Source organism: Schistocerca nitens, chromosome 12 (genome assembly GCF_023898315.1).
Source record: "Schistocerca nitens isolate TAMUIC-IGC-003100 chromosome 12, iqSchNite1.1, whole genome shotgun sequence".
Taxonomy (NCBI): Eukaryota; Metazoa; Arthropoda; class Insecta; order Orthoptera; family Acrididae; genus Schistocerca; species Schistocerca nitens.
The window spans coordinates 86,011,850-86,029,942 of NC_064625.1; the positions used below are offsets into that span (position 1 = coordinate 86,011,850).

At 44.1% G+C, this 18,093-nt stretch overlaps 1 protein-coding gene and 2 non-coding genes across 3 annotated transcripts in view; 2 read left to right on the forward strand and 1 right to left on the reverse strand.

Annotated features, from left to right (window-relative positions):
* LOC126214923 (uncharacterized) overlaps positions 1-16,470 on the forward strand; it is a 109,655-nt gene extending 93,185 nt beyond the window's left edge. Inside the window, exons 4-6 of the mRNA XM_049941563.1 lie at positions 14,600-14,657; positions 16,182-16,288; positions 16,361-16,470. Of these exons, the coding sequence (XP_049797520.1) occupies positions 14,600-14,657; positions 16,182-16,288; positions 16,361-16,470 (275 nt within the window). The remainder of the gene's footprint in view (positions 1-14,599; positions 14,658-16,181; positions 16,289-16,360) is intronic.
* Trnas-cga (transfer RNA serine (anticodon CGA)) lies at positions 13,811-13,885 on the reverse strand. The gene has a single exon. It is a non-coding gene; the product is annotated as a tRNA-Ser (tRNA).
* Positions 14,185-14,259, forward strand: Trnas-cga (transfer RNA serine (anticodon CGA)). The gene has a single exon. It is a non-coding gene; the product is annotated as a tRNA-Ser (tRNA).
* Positions 16,471-18,093: the final 1,623 nt, after the last annotated feature.

Consider the following 18,093-nt stretch of genomic DNA (forward strand, 5'->3'; position numbering starts at 1 on the left):
CGCTGCTCGGATGGACGTCTCTTTTGGTAGTGCTGATACACCCATCCACCACCAGTTGGGTACTGGAAGATGTGTACTCACTGGATTCCTCGCTGCCCAGTGGTAGATTGTAAAGAGCAGCTAAGGGCCATCTGCGTGGAATTGCTTGCGCGGTACGAGGCTGATCGGCCCAATTTTTTGCCGAGAATCGTCACAGACGGTGACACATGGGTTCATCACTTCGAATCGGAATAAAAACGGCGGTTCGTGGTGTGGCGCCACACCAGTTCTCTAAATGGCTCTGAGCACTATGGTACTTAATTGCTGTGGTCATCAGTCCCCTAGAACTTAGAACTACTTAAACCTAACTAACCTAAGGACATCACACACATCCATGCTCGAGACAGGATTCGAACATGCGACCGCAGCAGCAGTGCGGTTCCGGATTGAAGCGCCTAGAACCGCTCGGCCACTCCAACTGGCCACCAGTTCTCTTCCGAATAAAAAGCTGCAAGTCGCACAGTGTGCCAGTAAGGTCATGGCTACGGTTTTGTGGGACTCTGAAGGGGTTATTCGGTTGATGTCCCCCCTCATCGTGCTACAATCAATTCTGAAGTGTACTGGGGTACCCTCAGGAATCTGAAGAAACGACGTCGGCAACACGCCGACTCAAATGCAAATGAAGTTCTTTTCTCCATGACAACGCAAGGCCTCACACTTGCCTGCGCATCCGAGAGGAGCTCACAAAACTTAACTGGACTGTTTTTCTCATCCACCCTCAGTCCGAATCTCGCACCTTCCGACTTCCGTCTGGTTGGCACAACCACGGATGTACTCTGTGGGTAGCAGTACGTGAATGAGTGGGAGTTCATTGATGCGGCAATACCTTGGTTCCGACTTCGACCACTAGAGTGGTACTATGCGGGCATACAGGCCTTTCCAGTAAGTTGGCATAAGGCCTCCGCATCGAACGGAGATTAAGTTGAAAAGTAGGGTTTGTAGCCATAGGAGCGGGAAATAATTCGGTGTGTTGTGACGGCTCCCTAACCCAAGGTCCCCGGCGGTACTTTTGGGGCAGCCACCACCAATTGTATAAAGCGTGGGTAGTGACCAGGATGTAGCTATGTCTGTTGGCCGAAAAATAATTAACGACAAGAACTGCGCCTGCTAGAATGAAGAGATAACTTATCTTTATTTCTGACGAAACGTGCACCAGCAATAGAAGTCCAAGTAATATCCGAGAGTAATCCGTGTACTGGGCCTAGTCGAATACGATAGCAAATATCACAATCCAATGGCTCCGCTATAAACTCCACGAAAGGCTAGCAATAGACAATCGACTGTCCGTCTCGGGGCCAGCGCTCCTCCTTATATGCAAAAGGCAGAGGGCACTGCGGACCCGGGCTCAGCCACGGCGCCATCTCTTCCGTCGGCGGTAACGCCCTGAGACGCCGACGGCCGCGACAGGAACTGTGGCCAGCTATTTTACGGTCAGGGCGCGCGTGCGCCAGTTGGTTGGTTGGTTGGGTCCGTGGATACAACATAATGAATAAATCCAACCAACTTTCAGAAAAAAAAAATGTGTAGCTTTACTTGCTGAACGCCTACAGAACATAGCTCGTAACCAGTAACAACAACTTCAGTGGTATTTATGTCACTTAAACGGACCCTGAAGCACCGCATGGATGCCTTTGCGTCACTTTACGACGCTTTGCTCTCCCTCACGTCCACTTCCTGAGCTCCTGTTCAGCTTTGCCCTCATACCACTGTGCAGTCTCCAGTGTTCTGGCGACAGCTCACCTTCGCGACACAATAGCAGCGACCACGCCTCCGTTAACAGCAACAAAAATACTAGTACAGCAGCGGGCGTGGCGTCGGCTGTGGCCCATCCAAACTCTGCTGGTGGCATTTCCAAAGTGCACGCTCTGACATTTCGCCCTGTGAAGGGACCGCCACCCGACACCGCATCACCCCTGTACACTGTCTTAGCACGACAAGATTTCTGTTCCACACATAATCAGACGGAGGGATATTCTGTTGCCGGCCGATGTGGCCGAGCGGTTCTAGGCCCTTTAGTCTGGCACCGCGTGACCGCTACGGTTGCAGGTTCGAATCCTGCCTCGGGTATGGATGTGTGTGATGTCCTTAGGTTAGTTAGGTTTAAGTAGTTCTCAGTTCTAGGGTACTGATGACCTCAGTTGTTAAGTCCCAAAGTGCTCAGACATTTGAGCATATTCTGTTGTTATTGGTTTTGTGGCCTTTATTCCAAAGCCTGCTTTCTCGACCCTAGTCTATCCTGTGCAGGCATATTCATTTCTGCACGAATACCACAACCAACACTGATTTGAACCAGCATACTATATTGAAGCCTTGTTCTTCTTCAACAACTTTTGTCCCCCAAGCTTCCTTCCTACACCCAATTTACAAGTCGTTAATGCCCCAGAAGAAGAAATAAAAACTTTGAGGTTCGCCGATGACATTGTAATTCTGTCATAGACAGCAAAGGACCTGGAAGAGCAGCTGAAAGGAATGGACAGTGTCTTGAAAGGAGGATATAAGATGAACATCAACAAAAGCAAAACGAGAATAATGGAATGTAGTCGAATTAAGTCGGGTGATGCTGAGGGTATAGGATTAAGAAAGGAGACGCTTAAATTAGTAAATGAGTTTTGCTATTTGGGGATCAAAATAACTGATGATGGTCGAAGTAGAGAGGATATAAAATGTTGACTGGCAATGGCAATGAAAGCGTTTCTGAATAAGAGAAATTTGTTAACATCGAGTATAGATTTAAGCGTAAGGAAGTCTTTTCTGAAAGTATTTGTATGGAGTGTAGCCATGTATGGAAGTGAAACATGGACGATAAATAGTTTAGATAAGAAGAGAATAGAAGCTTTCGAAAGAAGAATGCTGAAGATTAGATGGGTAGATCACATAACTAATGAGGGAGTACTGAATAGAACTGGAGAGAAGAGAAATTTGTGGCACAACTTGACTAGAAGAAGGGATCGATTGATAGGACATATTCTGAGGCATCAAGGGATCACCAATTTTGTATTGGAGGGCAGCGTGGAGGGTAAAAATCGTAGAGAGATGCCAAGAGATGAATACACTAAGCAGATTCAGAAGCATGTAGGTTGCAGTAGGTACTGGGAGATGAAGAAGCTTGCACAGGATAGAGTAGCATGGAGAGCTGCATCAAACCAGTCTCAGGACTGAAGACAACAACAACAATGCCTCAGGATCTGTCCTGTCAACAGATCCCTTCTTTTACTCAACTTGTGCCATTAACTTCTTTTTTCACCATTTCGATTCAGTAGCACCTCCGCTTACCCAAACAGTCTTCGGCATTTTCCTGTAGCACCGCATTTAAAAGCCTGTATTCTCTCGTTGTCTGAACTGTTCATCGTCCGCGTTTCACTTTCACAACACAAAATTCACCTGGTACTTTTACTGTTTCATTTTCTGATCTCATTCCCTCAACCTCGTCTGATAAAGTTGCACTGGATACCATTATCTCTGTTTCAAATATGTAAATGTTAATGTTATAGCGCCTTTTCACGACACTGTCCGATTCATTCATTTGTTCTTCCAAGTCCTTTGGGATGTCTGACTGAATTACGAAGTCATCGGCTCTCATCAAAGTTGTAGTCTTTAACACTCTTTTCAAACTTCTCCTTGCTTTCATTTACTGCTTGCTCAGTGTAGAGATTGAATAACATCGGTGTCAGGCTACAACCATGTCTACTCCCTTCGCAACTACTGCTTCTATTTCATGCCCTTTGATTCTTACAACAGCATGTGGTTTCTGTACAAGTTTTATATAACCTTTTTACTCCTCGTACTTTATCTCATCCCTGCTACCGCCAAATTTCAGATATTTTGTCCCAATCAACATTGCCAGAAGTTTTCGTATCTACTAATCCTATAAACATAGTTTTCCGTCTCTTCATCCTAAAATCTATGATAAATCATAGCGTCGTGCTGATACCCGTTGGAATCATCACCGTTGTCTCTATACTGAAAATTTTGCCAATACGGAGAATTTTTGTCGTGTGAGTACTGCAGGTCGCGTTGCCACTGCAGTATAACGTGACCGGTGGCGTCACTTTAGTTGAGTGTAGGAACCGGGCTTCATATACAAGCAGTAACCCCCCGACCCCCCGAAAGTTTGAAGAATCGATCTCCTGTTACAAAACAGTTTTAGATGTCTGATGAGTTTACAAATACTTAATGTAAGAAATATTTGGCGTTAATCATGTAAAATCTTGGTGATTCAAGACTTAAAACCACAATTGTATTGGCTTCATTAGTTTCGGGTTATTCAGTATGCTTCATTTTAAGCGAAAGGTAGTTTTCACTCTTCACAACATTTATGTCCTCATTACTCCTGAGTTATGTGTGGTATAATGATATAAGTTTCTAGATACATTCAACAGTGTGTGTGGATACATTTTTTTTTCCGAATGAAGTTAGTGAAGAGATAATGAAGTAGAACATCATACTTGATGACGGAGTTCCACTACACGAACAGCGAGAATGTAATGGGAGATAATCTTTCTTCGTTTCAGTATTATGTGAGTAGTGTCAACGAGAAAAAGTTTTGAAGAAGTTTGAAAATATGTGTAAAACTTATTAGAAGGCTCAAAGTCTTCTCATTTTCAAGTACTGGGTGATTATAGTCTGCTTAATTTGCGCGTCGTGATTTACGCTACCCCAAGACACATATTTAGCTTTGTAAACAAGAAAATTGGTGGCGTCGGTCGTAAGGGGTTTGAAATCATTTACCATAGCAAATCGATTTGAACCACTATGTATTCATAATTTGCCCGTTAACTGCCATGTTCTTCTGTATTGACGCCATATTGAAGTAGTGGTGTGTGTTTTTATAACATGAGTCATCAAGACTTTAATATTTGCGCTGAATCTGGTCACACAGTGTCTGAAATCCATTTGCTGTAATTAATGATTTCAAACCTCTTACGATCGATGCTGCCAATTTCCTTGTTTACTGTACTAATGCTGCTCGCACAGAGCATATGGTTCCCGATGAAACCCATCCTCAAGGATATACTTAATTTCTAACTTTAATTAATAATTATAAAGTATTCTGTCGGTTCTTGGAAGAACATAGATATGTTAATAACTTCAATAGAAAGTATCAATATTCCACACTAATATCTGTTTTATAGTTCGTTATGAACAGGCTTTCTACTTCTTAGGCCATCATCAGATAACTTAATGCTAAACAGATAGTCCACACAAGCCGACCGGTGTGGCGGTTCTAGGCGCTTCAGTCTGGGACCGCGCGACCGCTACGGTCGCAGGTTCGAATCCTGCGTCGGGCATGGATGTATGTGATGTCCTTAGGTTAGTTAGGTTTAAGCAGTTCTAAGTTGTAGGGGACTGATGACCTCAGATGTTAAGTCCCATAGTGCTCAGAGCCATTTGAACCATTTAGCCCACACAACTTCAGCGAGAATTCATAGCTGTACGAAGATTGTTGTTCAAAGATATGTGACATTTTTTGTCTATATTGATACAAAACACAAGTACAATGTAGTGCCTACAGGGACTCTGAACAAGTAAATCTTATATTACAGTATATTAAAATATTAAAACTGTATGAATGCACAAGCCAAAAACGTTGTAGAATTGAGTAATGACACAGGCTACTATGTCACGTGGACAAACTGGTGAATGTGACCAACAGCTATAGCCATAAAATGTCACATATCTTTGTTCAGCTATGAATTCCCACTGAAGTTGTGTGGATTATTTCTTTAGTATTGCGTTATCTCAGGATCGTCTGAAAAGCGGAAAGCCAGTTCACGACGAAGTAGTAAATAAATATTAGCTTGGAATATAAGTACTTCGTATTCGAGTTGTAAATAACTTTAATTATTTTCGTAAACTGTTAAACTGGTAACGTAAGATTACAGATATTGATGAGTAGATTATGTCAGCATTTTAAATTTTTAAGTTGGTCAATATATTGAATACAGAAAATAAAATTTTTGTGGACACTGCAAGCTGTTAATAGGCAATTTTTAAATGGTATCGTGCGATTGTATAAGACTTTTAGCACTATAGATAATCCATTCTGTAACCAGAAGGGAGTTCCCCGAGAAGTTAACAGCACACATTCTTTTGTGTAGCGGGGGAAGTTGTCGACTCTGCTAACAAGAAACTGGGCAGCATTTCTCAGCGTCATATCCCTCATTTGGCGCGTATACTGTGGTACAACAGATATCCCGCCATCGTTCGCTCTTATACGTCGTATTTACCACTGCCAGACACACCCCTTTCTAAACGCCGCATCCTCATACGACATATGTTCCGTGCACAGGGGCACTTTTTGCTTGCCGCCTGTTATTTTGTCAGCTAGCGTGGGAGAGGCTGTGCGCCTGACAAGGGGTGCCTCCCGACCGCAGATATAACGCGCCGGCTGCACCCCTGCTCAAAGTGACGTCTCGTGGGAGATTGACAAACGGCACGTCATTAAGACGAGCCACGGTTCAATGACGCTGACGGAAGCGGCTCACACATCACTGTCATCTTTGCTGCCTGGAAAAATACTACAGCCGGAGGCGTGCGCATACGCTGTGAGACGAATCGCGCGTATCCTTTTGTCTGGACATGGCTGGAGCAGCGACGGAAAACGCTTAGGCTGCGTTCCAGAGGCCTCTGGATAAATGTGGCTACCCCACAGTAGTTTCATGCAAATCATTACACAAATAATGAGTTATTTGCGAGCGTGTGCGTAACTATCAAAGTTGCATTGCAATCCGATGAGTGGTATAGAAACGCACAGGAGACAAAAAACAAACGAACCTTCATTATTATTTATTATCTATATATTTGAATAGCCCTTCTACAGAGCAGAGCAGAGCAGAATTAATATTCTTGCTGCATGCATTCTTCTTCCTTCGCAAAATGTTTCAAATGGCTATGAGCACTATGGGACTTAACTTCGGAGTTCATAAGTCCCCTAGAACTTAATACTACTTAAACCTAACTAACCTAAGGGCATCCATGCTCGAGGCAGGATTCGAACCTGCGACCGTAGCGGTCGCGCGGTTCCAGACTTTAGCGCCTAGAACCGCTCGGCCACGCCTGCAGGCCTTCCTTTGCACCCACATTCGTTTCATATGTTCTGATCTCTGCTTCCGGAACTAATCAATGTTACGAGGCTATTCTGTTTGCATTAATACTTTTTACTTGAGAATCATCTGTTGCAACTGAATAAAGCCAGTACTTGTTTTGCAAGCTGAGTTTCGCCTTAATTTTTTAAGCCATCATCAGTGGCGCGAAATACATATTTGCATTTTGTTTTGCATTCAGCGCTTTCAAGATAGGAAATGTATATCTAGTTCATAATTCGTAATTTGTTATTGTCCTTCGAGGTAACATGTAAAAATACAAACTTGACTTGTTATTCTGGCAGCTGACATATTCAGATCTACATCTACATACATACTCCGCAATCCACCATACGGTGCGTGGCGGATGGTACCTCGTACCACAACTAGCATCTTCTCTCCCTGTTCCACTCCCAAACAGAACGAGGGGAAAATGACTGCCTATATGCCTCTGTGCGAGCCCTAATCTCTCTTATCTTTGTGGTCTTTCCGCGAAATGTAAGTTGGCGGCAGTAAAATTGCACTGCCGTCAGCCTCAAATGCTGGTTCTCTAAATTTCCTCAGTAGCGATTCACGAAAAGAACGCCTCCTTTCCTCTAGAGACTCCCACCCGAGTTCCTGAAGCATTTCCGGAACACTCGCGTGATGATCAAACCTACCAGTAACAAATCTAGCAGCCCGCCTCTGAATTGCTTCTATGTCCTCCCTCAATCCGACCTGATAGGGATCCCAAACGCTCGAGCAGTACTCAAGAATACGTCGTATTAGTGTTTTATAAGCGGTCTCCTTTACAGATGAACCACATCTTCCCAAAATTCTACCAATGAACCGAAGACGACTATCCGCCTTCCCCACAACTGCCATTACATGCTTGTCCCACTTCATACGGGATTCTTTTTTCCTATTCATCTGCATTAATTTACATTTATCTATATTTAGAGTTAGCTGCCATTCTGTACACCAATCACAAATCCTGTCCAAGTCATCTTGTATCCTCCTACAGTCACTCAACGACGACACCTTCCCTTCCACCACAGCATCATCAGCAAACAGCCGCACACTGCTATCCACCCTATCCAAAAGATCATTTATGTAGATGGAAAACAACAGCGGACCTACCACACTTCCCTGGGGCACTCCAGATGTTACCCTCACCTCCGATGAACACTCACCATCGAGGACAACGTACTGGGCTCTATTACTTAAGATTATACAGGGTGTCCCAGGAGGAATGGTGAGTATTGAGGGACATGATAGGAGCGGTTTTAGAAAACATGGAGCCTAAAATGCATACCTTAAGATGTGCTTCGCTACAGCCGAAACCACTCACAATTTTTTAAAATACGTGCAGTCTAGAGAGACAGTAAAATTTGTTGTCCACCCATTGATTACGAATATTGGTCGAAAAATACAGTGCGTAAAATTTTTGCGAAGTACACATGTTTGCTCGCATGGACTGCAGTGGGGCGCCAGCTGGTTACACGTCCTCTCCCCAACAAGCGGCTTTTCCCGCCCCCTTGAGGGCTGGCCGCGATCACACACGCCGCCTGCTCTCCCACTTGGCGTATCGACTCCTGATCCAATTTTCCGACCATTTCGCGATTAAACTTCCCAGCTAATCGTGACAAACGGCGTGCAGAAGAACAAGAGATAGGCCGAAATTAATCGAAAAACTTTCGCGGAACGCGAAAAGGCTGCCCGTCTGATGGGGTCCGCATGGGACCCGCCTGTTTGTCGAAATTTAAAAAAAAAATTTTTTTCTGTTATTTAAAGGTCGTTAGGATAATGGCGAAGTGAACTCGTTGATCTGACCATGAAGAAGGACTCCACTCCGTCGGTATAGTTTTTCAGTTCTGCAGCCCCTAACGTTAAATCGTATACGGTCTGTTAAGTAAGATCGTAGTCAGGTTAATCAGTAGGAATATGTATTCGAGAGCAAACTAAAACATATATATAGATCATATGTGAACAAAAAATTCAATTACAGTTAATAATACTTCCTGTCACCCGCAGTGTTGATAACTGCTTATCACCTCCAAGGCATGCTTGAAACCAGGTGTTCCGCGTATTCACGTGGAAGAGACCTCCAAATGCGTGGAGTGCTCTGACAGCCTTTTCAAAGTGTTGATCTTTTTCCCTGCCATTTAATTTTAATGCAAGGCCATACATTTTCAATAGGATTGACGTCAGGCCACTGCAAGGGCCAATCCTTTACCTGTACATATCTTCTGTTTCAAGCCTTCTGCGGTGTTTCGGATGATTGTACTCCTGCCGTATCCAACCTTCATTTTTGTCGATGAACCAAAGTTTGGCAGTCGGCCCCAAATATCCTTAATAAACGCGTCGCGTAAGGTGCGCTCATGTCTCTTCTTGTGTATCTCTGTCAAGAATTCTAAGTAAACTAATGTTTTGTGGTCATTGTATGAACGACGAAGGCTCCCTCTGTTGGGTTGTGAAAGAACTAAGGCGACATCTCTTACCATCTGCGTGTAATGCCGACCACGCTCTTACTTCACACACTGTATGTGGTATTCTTCAGCCACGAATGGTATGTCTTAATTCCGTATGCCGTGTGGCTAGGGCCTCCCGTCGGGTAGACCGTTGGCCGGGTGCAAGTCTTTCGGCGCTTCAATCCGGCGTCCGGCCATCCTGATTTAGGTTTTCCGTAATTTCCCTAAATCGCTCTAGGCAAATGCTGGGATGGTTCCTTTGAAAGGGTACGGCCGACTTCCTTTCACGTCCTTCCCTAATCTGATGAGACCGATGACCTCGTTGTTTGGTCTTTTCTCCAAAACAACCCAACCCAAGTCTTTCGAGTTGACGCCACCTCGGCGACTTGCGCGTCGATGGGGATGAAATGATGATGATAAGGACAACACAACACCCAGTCCCTGAGCGGAGAAAATCTCCGGCCCAGCCGGGAATCGAACCCAGGCCGTTAGGTACGACATTCCGTCGCGCTGACCACTCACCTACCAGGGACGGACTAAATTCTGTATGATAGAAACTTAGGCCATCCAGAAACGTTGTAGCTTCACCTTGGATTTGAAACATTATACTGAATGTCCCAGGGCAATGCTCAGTATTCACGGTTACGACAGGAACGACCATTCGAAACAAAACAGTCTAGTAAACATGGGCTCCAAAATGCATACCTCAAGAGCTGTTGAGTTTTCTTCATCGTCGATGCTGCGAAATACGTTTCTTCTACTGCAAGCTCTTTACCTTCCACATTTTAAGAGGTGATACTGGGGACGTAAACAATGAAAACGAGCTATGAGCACGTGTTCATCTTCGCCATTGTGAAACACATCTCTTCTACTGACGAGCAGTCTAAGGCGCTGCAGTCATGGACTGTGCGGCTGGTCCCGGCGGAGGTTCGAGTCCTCCCTCGGGCATGGGTGTGTGTGTTTGTCCTTAGGATAATTTAGGTTAAGTAGTGCGTAAGCTTAGGGACTGATGACCTTAGCAATTAAGTCCCATAAGATTTCACACACATTTGAACATTTTTTTCAAACTCACACTGAGTGTAGTGATAACTACTTAGGTGCAAGAACTGATCCTTGAAGGGCATCAGATATGATATGTCCGTATTCATCTTTAACATTCCTTTCATTATGCATCGCTGGCGACCTGTAATTCATGGTTAAACAATTTCTGGGCCGCGCTGAAGGATCCATTTCTTTCTCGTTTGTTGCAAGTGTCATGCTGGAACCAACAGGGCCGATATCTTTACCGATACCGACATGGATAAGAATAGTTTCAACGCATCAGTATTCAATATGATCCTAAATAATGGGGTCACCTGCTTTGGTCCAAGAATCAATCTTTGAGGAACATCGGATGTGATACCTCTGGGTAGCATCTTTGGCACAGTATTCATTGCGCATAGCTACCGATCTCTAATGTATGGGTGATACAACTTCAGGGCCACGCTATGTGATTAAATTTTTGCTCTTTTTTACAAGTGGAATGCCAAAATTCGTGGTGTAGATTCTTTTATGGGACTAATTAGCACATACTGGGGAGAAAAAAAATCTGAAGCAATGTTGTCGACATCCATGTGACCACGGCGATCTGACATCGGAACACACGTGAGCTGCTGCTTGCGCTATCGCAGTCGGTTCGCTACTCCCGTCTTTTAGCTGGCACGGCGCTCGCCCGCACAGTCTCGTGAAGTGCGGACCTATCCATAGCGTGCGGACTTTGCCGGCGGCCGACCGCGCCGAGGTGCCAGAATTTTAACGGATTGCTGCGCCCTGCGGGGCTAAAAGCTAATTCACAGTCGCTCGCTTCCACAGTCTTTTTTCCGCGTTTCTGCTCTCTACTTGGCACGGCCTGTGAAGGGGGGGGGGGGGGGGGGTCTCCGGCACACTATTCCACTGTTCCTTACGCACTCGTGGTCGAAAATTTGTGCCGCCTGAAAGACTATGAAACTTATCTTCACGTTCTTTTTTCCCTTTATACATGAGAGACACTGTAAAAGAAGAGTCAGTCTGGCAGCAAAAGACTGTGTTTTTTTTCTAAAAATGTGGTTTTATTTCTACGTACTAGGGTAATTCAGTAAGAAATGCAACACACCTTTTTTCAGGCCCAATTTCTGTTTAAAGAATTGCTGCCCATACATTGCTACTTAAGTGGTCCTGATTCCTCGCTTCCAGGATTGCTCAAGGATACGCATTTCCCAAGAATTCGTACTGTGGTAATTTACCGTGCCACCTTTGGTGAATCAAGCCTCATCTCTACATGAAATGCAGGCCCATATCTCAACAGGTACTACACTACTGGCCATTAAAATTGCTACACGATGAAGAAATGCAGATGATAAACGGGTATTCACTGGACAAATATATTATACTAGAACTGACATATGATTACATTTTCACGCAATTTGGGTGCATAGATCCTGAGAAATCTGTACCCAGAACAACCACCTCTGGCCGTAATTACGGAGAATGTGCTGGCCAGGGCGGCAGTCGAACATTTTCTGTATCCAGAAAGGCCCGTACAGGACCTGCAACATGCGGTCGTGCATTATCCTGCTGAAATGTGGGGTTTCGCAGACATCGAATGAAGGGTAGAGCCACGGGTCGTAACACATCTGAAATGTAACGTCCACTGTTCAAAGTACCGTCAATGCGTACAAGAGGTGACCGACACTTGTAACCAATGGCACCCCATACCATCACGCCGGGTGATACGCCAGTATGGCGATGACGAATACACGCTTCCAATGTGCGTTCACCGCGATGTCGCCAAAGACGGATGCGACCATCATGATGCTATTATCAGAACCTGGATTCATCCGAAAAAATGACGTTTTGCCATTGGTGCATCCAGGTTCGTCGTTGAGTACACCATCGCAGGTGCTCCTGTCTGTGATACAGCATCAAGGGTAACCGCAGCCATGGTCTCCGAGCTAATAGTCCATGCTGCTGCAAAAGTCGTCGCACTGTTCGTGCAGATGATTGTTGTCTTGCAGACGTCCCCATCTGTTGACTCAGGGATCGAGACGTGGCTGCACGATCCGTTACAGCCATGCGGATAAGATGCCTGTCATCTCGACTGCTAGTGATACGAGGCCGTTGGGATCCAGCACGGCGTTCCCTATTACCCTCCTGAACCCACCGATTTCATATTCTGCTAACAGTCATTGGATCTCGACCAACGCGAGCAGCAATGTCGCGATACGATAAACCGCAATCGTAATAGGCTACAATCCGACCTTTATCGAAGTCGGAAACGTGATGGTACGCATTTCTCCTCCTTACACGTGGCACCACAACAACGTTTCACCAGGCAACGCCGGTCAACTGCTTTTTGTGTATGAGAAATCGATTGGAAACTTTCCTCATGTCACCATGTTGTACGTTTCGCCACCGGCGCCAATCTTGTGTGAATGCTCTGAAATGCTAATCATTTGCATATCACACCATCTTCGTGTTGTAGCATTTTCAATGGCCAGTAGTGTAGTTTCCGAACATGTAACTGTAGAACTTTTGGTTTTGTTTTCATCGGTACTGCTTGCTGCAAATATATGTGACGCTTTTTTGTAAACACTCTAGTCACTTCAGAAGATCCGCTTCCTGGAATGCGATTTACAGGCGATGCATGATAAATATTTCTTATGATGAACACAAAGATACAGTACATCGTCATTTGCTGTGCAATGAAACGGTATCGTAGTACTTGCGTAGCGCATTTGCGAATCTGAGAAAGTCGTGAAAGTAAAATTATTAGCCCTCGATTTCTTAAGGATCTGGAATATTATTAGGGAGACATCGTGATGTATAATGCTATTTCGAAATAAAAAGTTTAGCTTTCTTTTATGACTTTGTGGCAATTGCTACAGCAACTGTCTAAGTCAGAAATATCACTTTTTACACAGATGCTGTGAGTATGGATCTGTGTCTCTGTGGGGAAAGTGACGGGGTACAAATTCAAAAGTTCAGGACTCGATCGTTAGGCGGTCCATAGACTTTTCTTAACACCATTTCTTTCACCAGTGATAATGACATTTTAAACTTTAAAATTAACTTACTAGGTAAGCAGTTCAGCTGTCAGAGGATGGCTAGGGCATACCTCCTCCGATACAACCATGGCTAGTAAAGTATTGTACTCCAGAATGAGATTTTCACTCTGCAGCGGAGTGTGCGCTGATATGAAACTTCCTGGCAGATTGAAACTGTTTGCCCGACCGAGACTCGAACTCGGGACCTTTGCCTTTCGCGGGCAAGTGCTCTACCAACTGAGCTACCGAAGCACGACTCACGCCCGGTACTCACAACTTTACTTCTGCCAGTATCTCGTCTCCTGCCTTCCAAACTTGACAGAAGATCTTCTGCGAACCTTGCAGAACTACCACTCCTGAAAGAAAGGATACTGCGGAGACATGGCTTAGCCACAGCCTGGGGGATGTTTCCAGAATGAGATTTTCACTCTGCAGCGGAATGTGCGCTGATATGAAACTTCCTGGCAGATTAAAACTGTTTGCCCGACCGAGACTCGAACTCGGGGCCTTTGCCTTTCGCGGGCAAAAGCTGTGAGTACCGGGCGTGAGTCGTGCTTCGGTAGCTCAGTTGGTAGAGCACTTGCCCGCGAAAGGCAAAGGTCCCGAGTTCGAGTCTCGGTCGGGCAAACAGTTTTAATCTGCCAGGAAGTTTCAAAGTATTGTACTGTTCAAACGAAATTTCAACCTGATCATACAAGTTCTTACTACTAGAGGATGTGGGCCTTTGACTCCTGTGTGCTCTTATTTACCGTATATTTCTCTTTAAGTGCTCCTGTTTTTTTTTATTTTCAGTTCATCTTGCTTGCTGAATTTGCCTCGAATGTAGGGCAAATAACTTCGTCCAAGAATTGATCATCGGGGGACCTCAAAAGTGATATCTCCATATAGCATGTTTAGCATTCTATTGTTCATCGTCGCCTTTTTTTGTATAAATCTCTAATACAGTTTATGTTTCTCTTTGTTCCAGGTGAGTCTGCAGAGCTGGAATTATCATTTCAAGGATTCAGACCAAGGACTGATGTAAAGTGAGTTTCCTGCGCCCACAGCGCATATCTCTGTGATGTCAAGCTGTAATTTCAGTTTTCTTCTTAAGACTTTAGTTACATTACATTACCTTTAATTCACAAAGGAGGTGGTCAAATGTTTTTAGGGCTCCATTCTTTTCATTTTCATGTGCAAGATGTAACATTATGTGATTGCCTTATCATTTTAAATCATTCACTAATCGAGCAGTTGCTCGGCAACAGCTACAGTTAGCAAATAATGTTTCGAGAATGTAAAAGGTGAACGACCTGTGACGTAACTTGTTTATTGTCGAACCGCCGTCAGAGATGCAGTGAGTTATTGAATTTGAAAACCGCGGCGCGAAAAACGGACAGAAGAAGAACACTTCTACACTTTTTTTTTTTTTTTTTTTTTTTTATGTACGAGATATTCTCTATGAACAGTTACTCATTCTTCTCTTGTCTCTAGTAACTTGTGTCGGACGCGCATGTCTTGCCGCCGTATTATTATCGTTAAAAATAATAATATTTTAGTGCAAAGTAAAAGTGCAATACTAAAAGTGCAATACTAAAAGTTCAATACTGTGTAGCAGTAGATTTATTGTGCGACGTGTATGTGAAAACTTCAAAGGAATTATTTTTATTACGAGAAGAGAAGTGCCAGTGAAAACAGCATCCATGTTAAATCTTTCAATGCAGTGTAAGTTCATCTATTAATTGCCATAAATTCAGATTTAAATAGAATTGGTGTATGGACTATTTATTTAATACAGAATCTATGTCTCACTCCTTCATGAAGTTATTTAATTTTCTTTATGTTTCTGCCAAATAGAGAGTTCACAGTCACGAATTCTTTCGTCGAAATCGGACGGAAGTTGTATGCGGCGAAATATTTTCTCCGCGCCATATTCTACTGGTAAAAGCATGATAAACTACGGTCCCTTAGGAAATTCATGTTGAGCTATACAAAAATAATTATATTTTGAATAGGAATTTACTCTCCTGTGCAATGCAACTTCCGACTGATCAGACGATCCAACAAGAAACAGCCGCACACGGTCGGCGTTCGCAAATATATTTCCACCGCTGATTATAGCTATATGTTACAGCACAAAAGTAAACATATTGTTATAATTAGCGACTACGAACGGGGACATTTATAACTGTATGTTTATGTATACACATTACGTAAACATATGGTTATAAAGAGTAGCCTTTAGTTGTAGATTATAGTGTTATATTTACGTATGCTGCTATTGTTTACAAATTTTGCCTGATTCTTCACATGAAACTTCGTAACACTGTAACTGTACTGTGAGACTGTCGTTAGTGAGCCCAATTTTTTAAACAGTCTCCCACAAGAAGTTCCAGGATGAACACCACATGGCCGTCCGTTGTGACCGAGCGGTTCTAGGCGCTTCAGTCTGGAACCAACAATTACTCTTTGGGGGACATCAGATTTGACGTTTCCATGTATCATGTTTGGCATTCCCTTGTTGGCGAGTCATAGTTAAATCAGTTTCTCGGCTGCGGTTATTGTTGTAGCCACCAGAGGAAGAGCAGAAGAGTAGGCGGTGTTGTCAGGAGGTGGCGAGTTGTCGGGCAGACAGAGAAGCGGCCCGTGGGCTTCGATCCTGAGGCCAGGCCCTCGCGTGCATTGCGGCCGTTACCGGGGACGCGGCGGGCTCTGTTTTATAATTAGGCACCCCCCGCCCCTGCCTCAGGTTGGCCCACCCCCGCACGCGGCATTGGCCCTGCTGCCGCCGCCGCCGCCACCGCCTCCAACCACCCCCGCCGGTCACGGGACAAGACCACATCAGACAGCTTCATATAGCCAGCTGGTGGCCGGTGCCGAACAACACTTTGATAGAATTCTGCTGCCTAGGAACTGGAGAGCGTTTCTAGCGCGACGCTAGTGCTGGCTCTGACGTTGCGCGGAAACCAATACATGTTGGGTTGGGATGGGTTGGGTGGGTTGTCTGAGGGAGGAGACCAGACAGCGAGGTCATCGGCCTCATCGGATTAGGGAAGGAAGTCGGCCGTGCCCTTTCAAAGGAACCATCCCGACATTTGCCTGGAGCGATTTAGGGAAATCACGGAAAACCTAAATCAGGATGGCAGGACGCGGGATTGAACCGTCGTCCTCCCGAATGCGAGTGCAGTGTGCTAACCACTGCGCCACCTCACTCGGTCCCAATACAGGTACTCGCAATTGTCTATAGTCTAAATATTTCACGCAAATAAGAGACAGATTGTGTTTTGTATTTTTAAAGAATTGCAATCACTTATATACAGGAAAGGTATACCAACAGGTCCTTTTGAAACATTTTTGCGTATAATCCCTCCCAATACCCACCCAACAAGAACTGATATTTTAATAAGACAGAATGGGCATATTATAAGCGAGACGGAACAGTTCAAGTTCCTAGGCGTTCGGATAGATAGTAAGCTGTTGTGGGAAGCCCATGTTCAGGATCTTGTTCAGAAACTAAATGCCACTTTATTTACCATTACAACAGTATCTGAAATAAGTGACATTTCAACACGAAAAGTAGTCTACTTCGTATATTTTCATACGCTTATTTCATATGGTATTATTTTTTGGGGTAATTCTTCTGATTCAAAAAGGGTATTTTTGGCTAAAAAACGGGCTGTTCGAGCTATGTGTGGTGTAAGTTCGAAAACCTCTTGTCGACCCCTATTCAATAGTCTGGGAATTTTGACATTGCCCTCACAGTATATATTTTCTTTAATGTCGTTTATTGTTAGCAATATTAGCTTATTCCCAAGCGTTAGCAGCTTTCACTCAGTTAATGCTAGGCAGAAATCAAATCTGCATGTGGAATGCACTTCCTTGACTCTTGTGCAGAAAGGAGTGCAGTATTCTGCTGCATCCATTTTCAATAAGCTACCACAAGAACTCAAAAATCTTAGCAGTAGCCCAAACACTTTTAAGTCTAAACTGAAGGGCTTCCTCATGGCTCACTCCTTCTATTCTGTCGAGGAGCTCCTGGAAGAGCTAAAAAATTAAGCAAATTCCAGTCTTACATTCTTGATTTTCTTTATTTAAACTAACGGCTTGTCGCCTGAATATGTTTCTTATATTTCATTTTATCTGTTTCTACAATCTACAACTGAATATGTTTCTTATATTTCATTTTATCTGTTTCTACAGTCGTGTTATAACTTCATGTATTGACTCGTTCCATGACCATTGAGACTTCTCCTTAATGTGGTCCCACGGAACAGTAAATAAATAAATACCCACCTCAACTCTAGAGGTTTCAAGGGTACCTCAGAACTACAGTATTTGTACACGAACATTGAGTCATGTGTATACCAAATTTGGTTGAAACTGTCCCAGCCATTCCTCAGTTATACTTCTGACACGTCTTTTTGGTACCCTGCCCAACCTCCACCCTTATGGGAAATAGGTGCTTCTTACCCTGACAGTGAT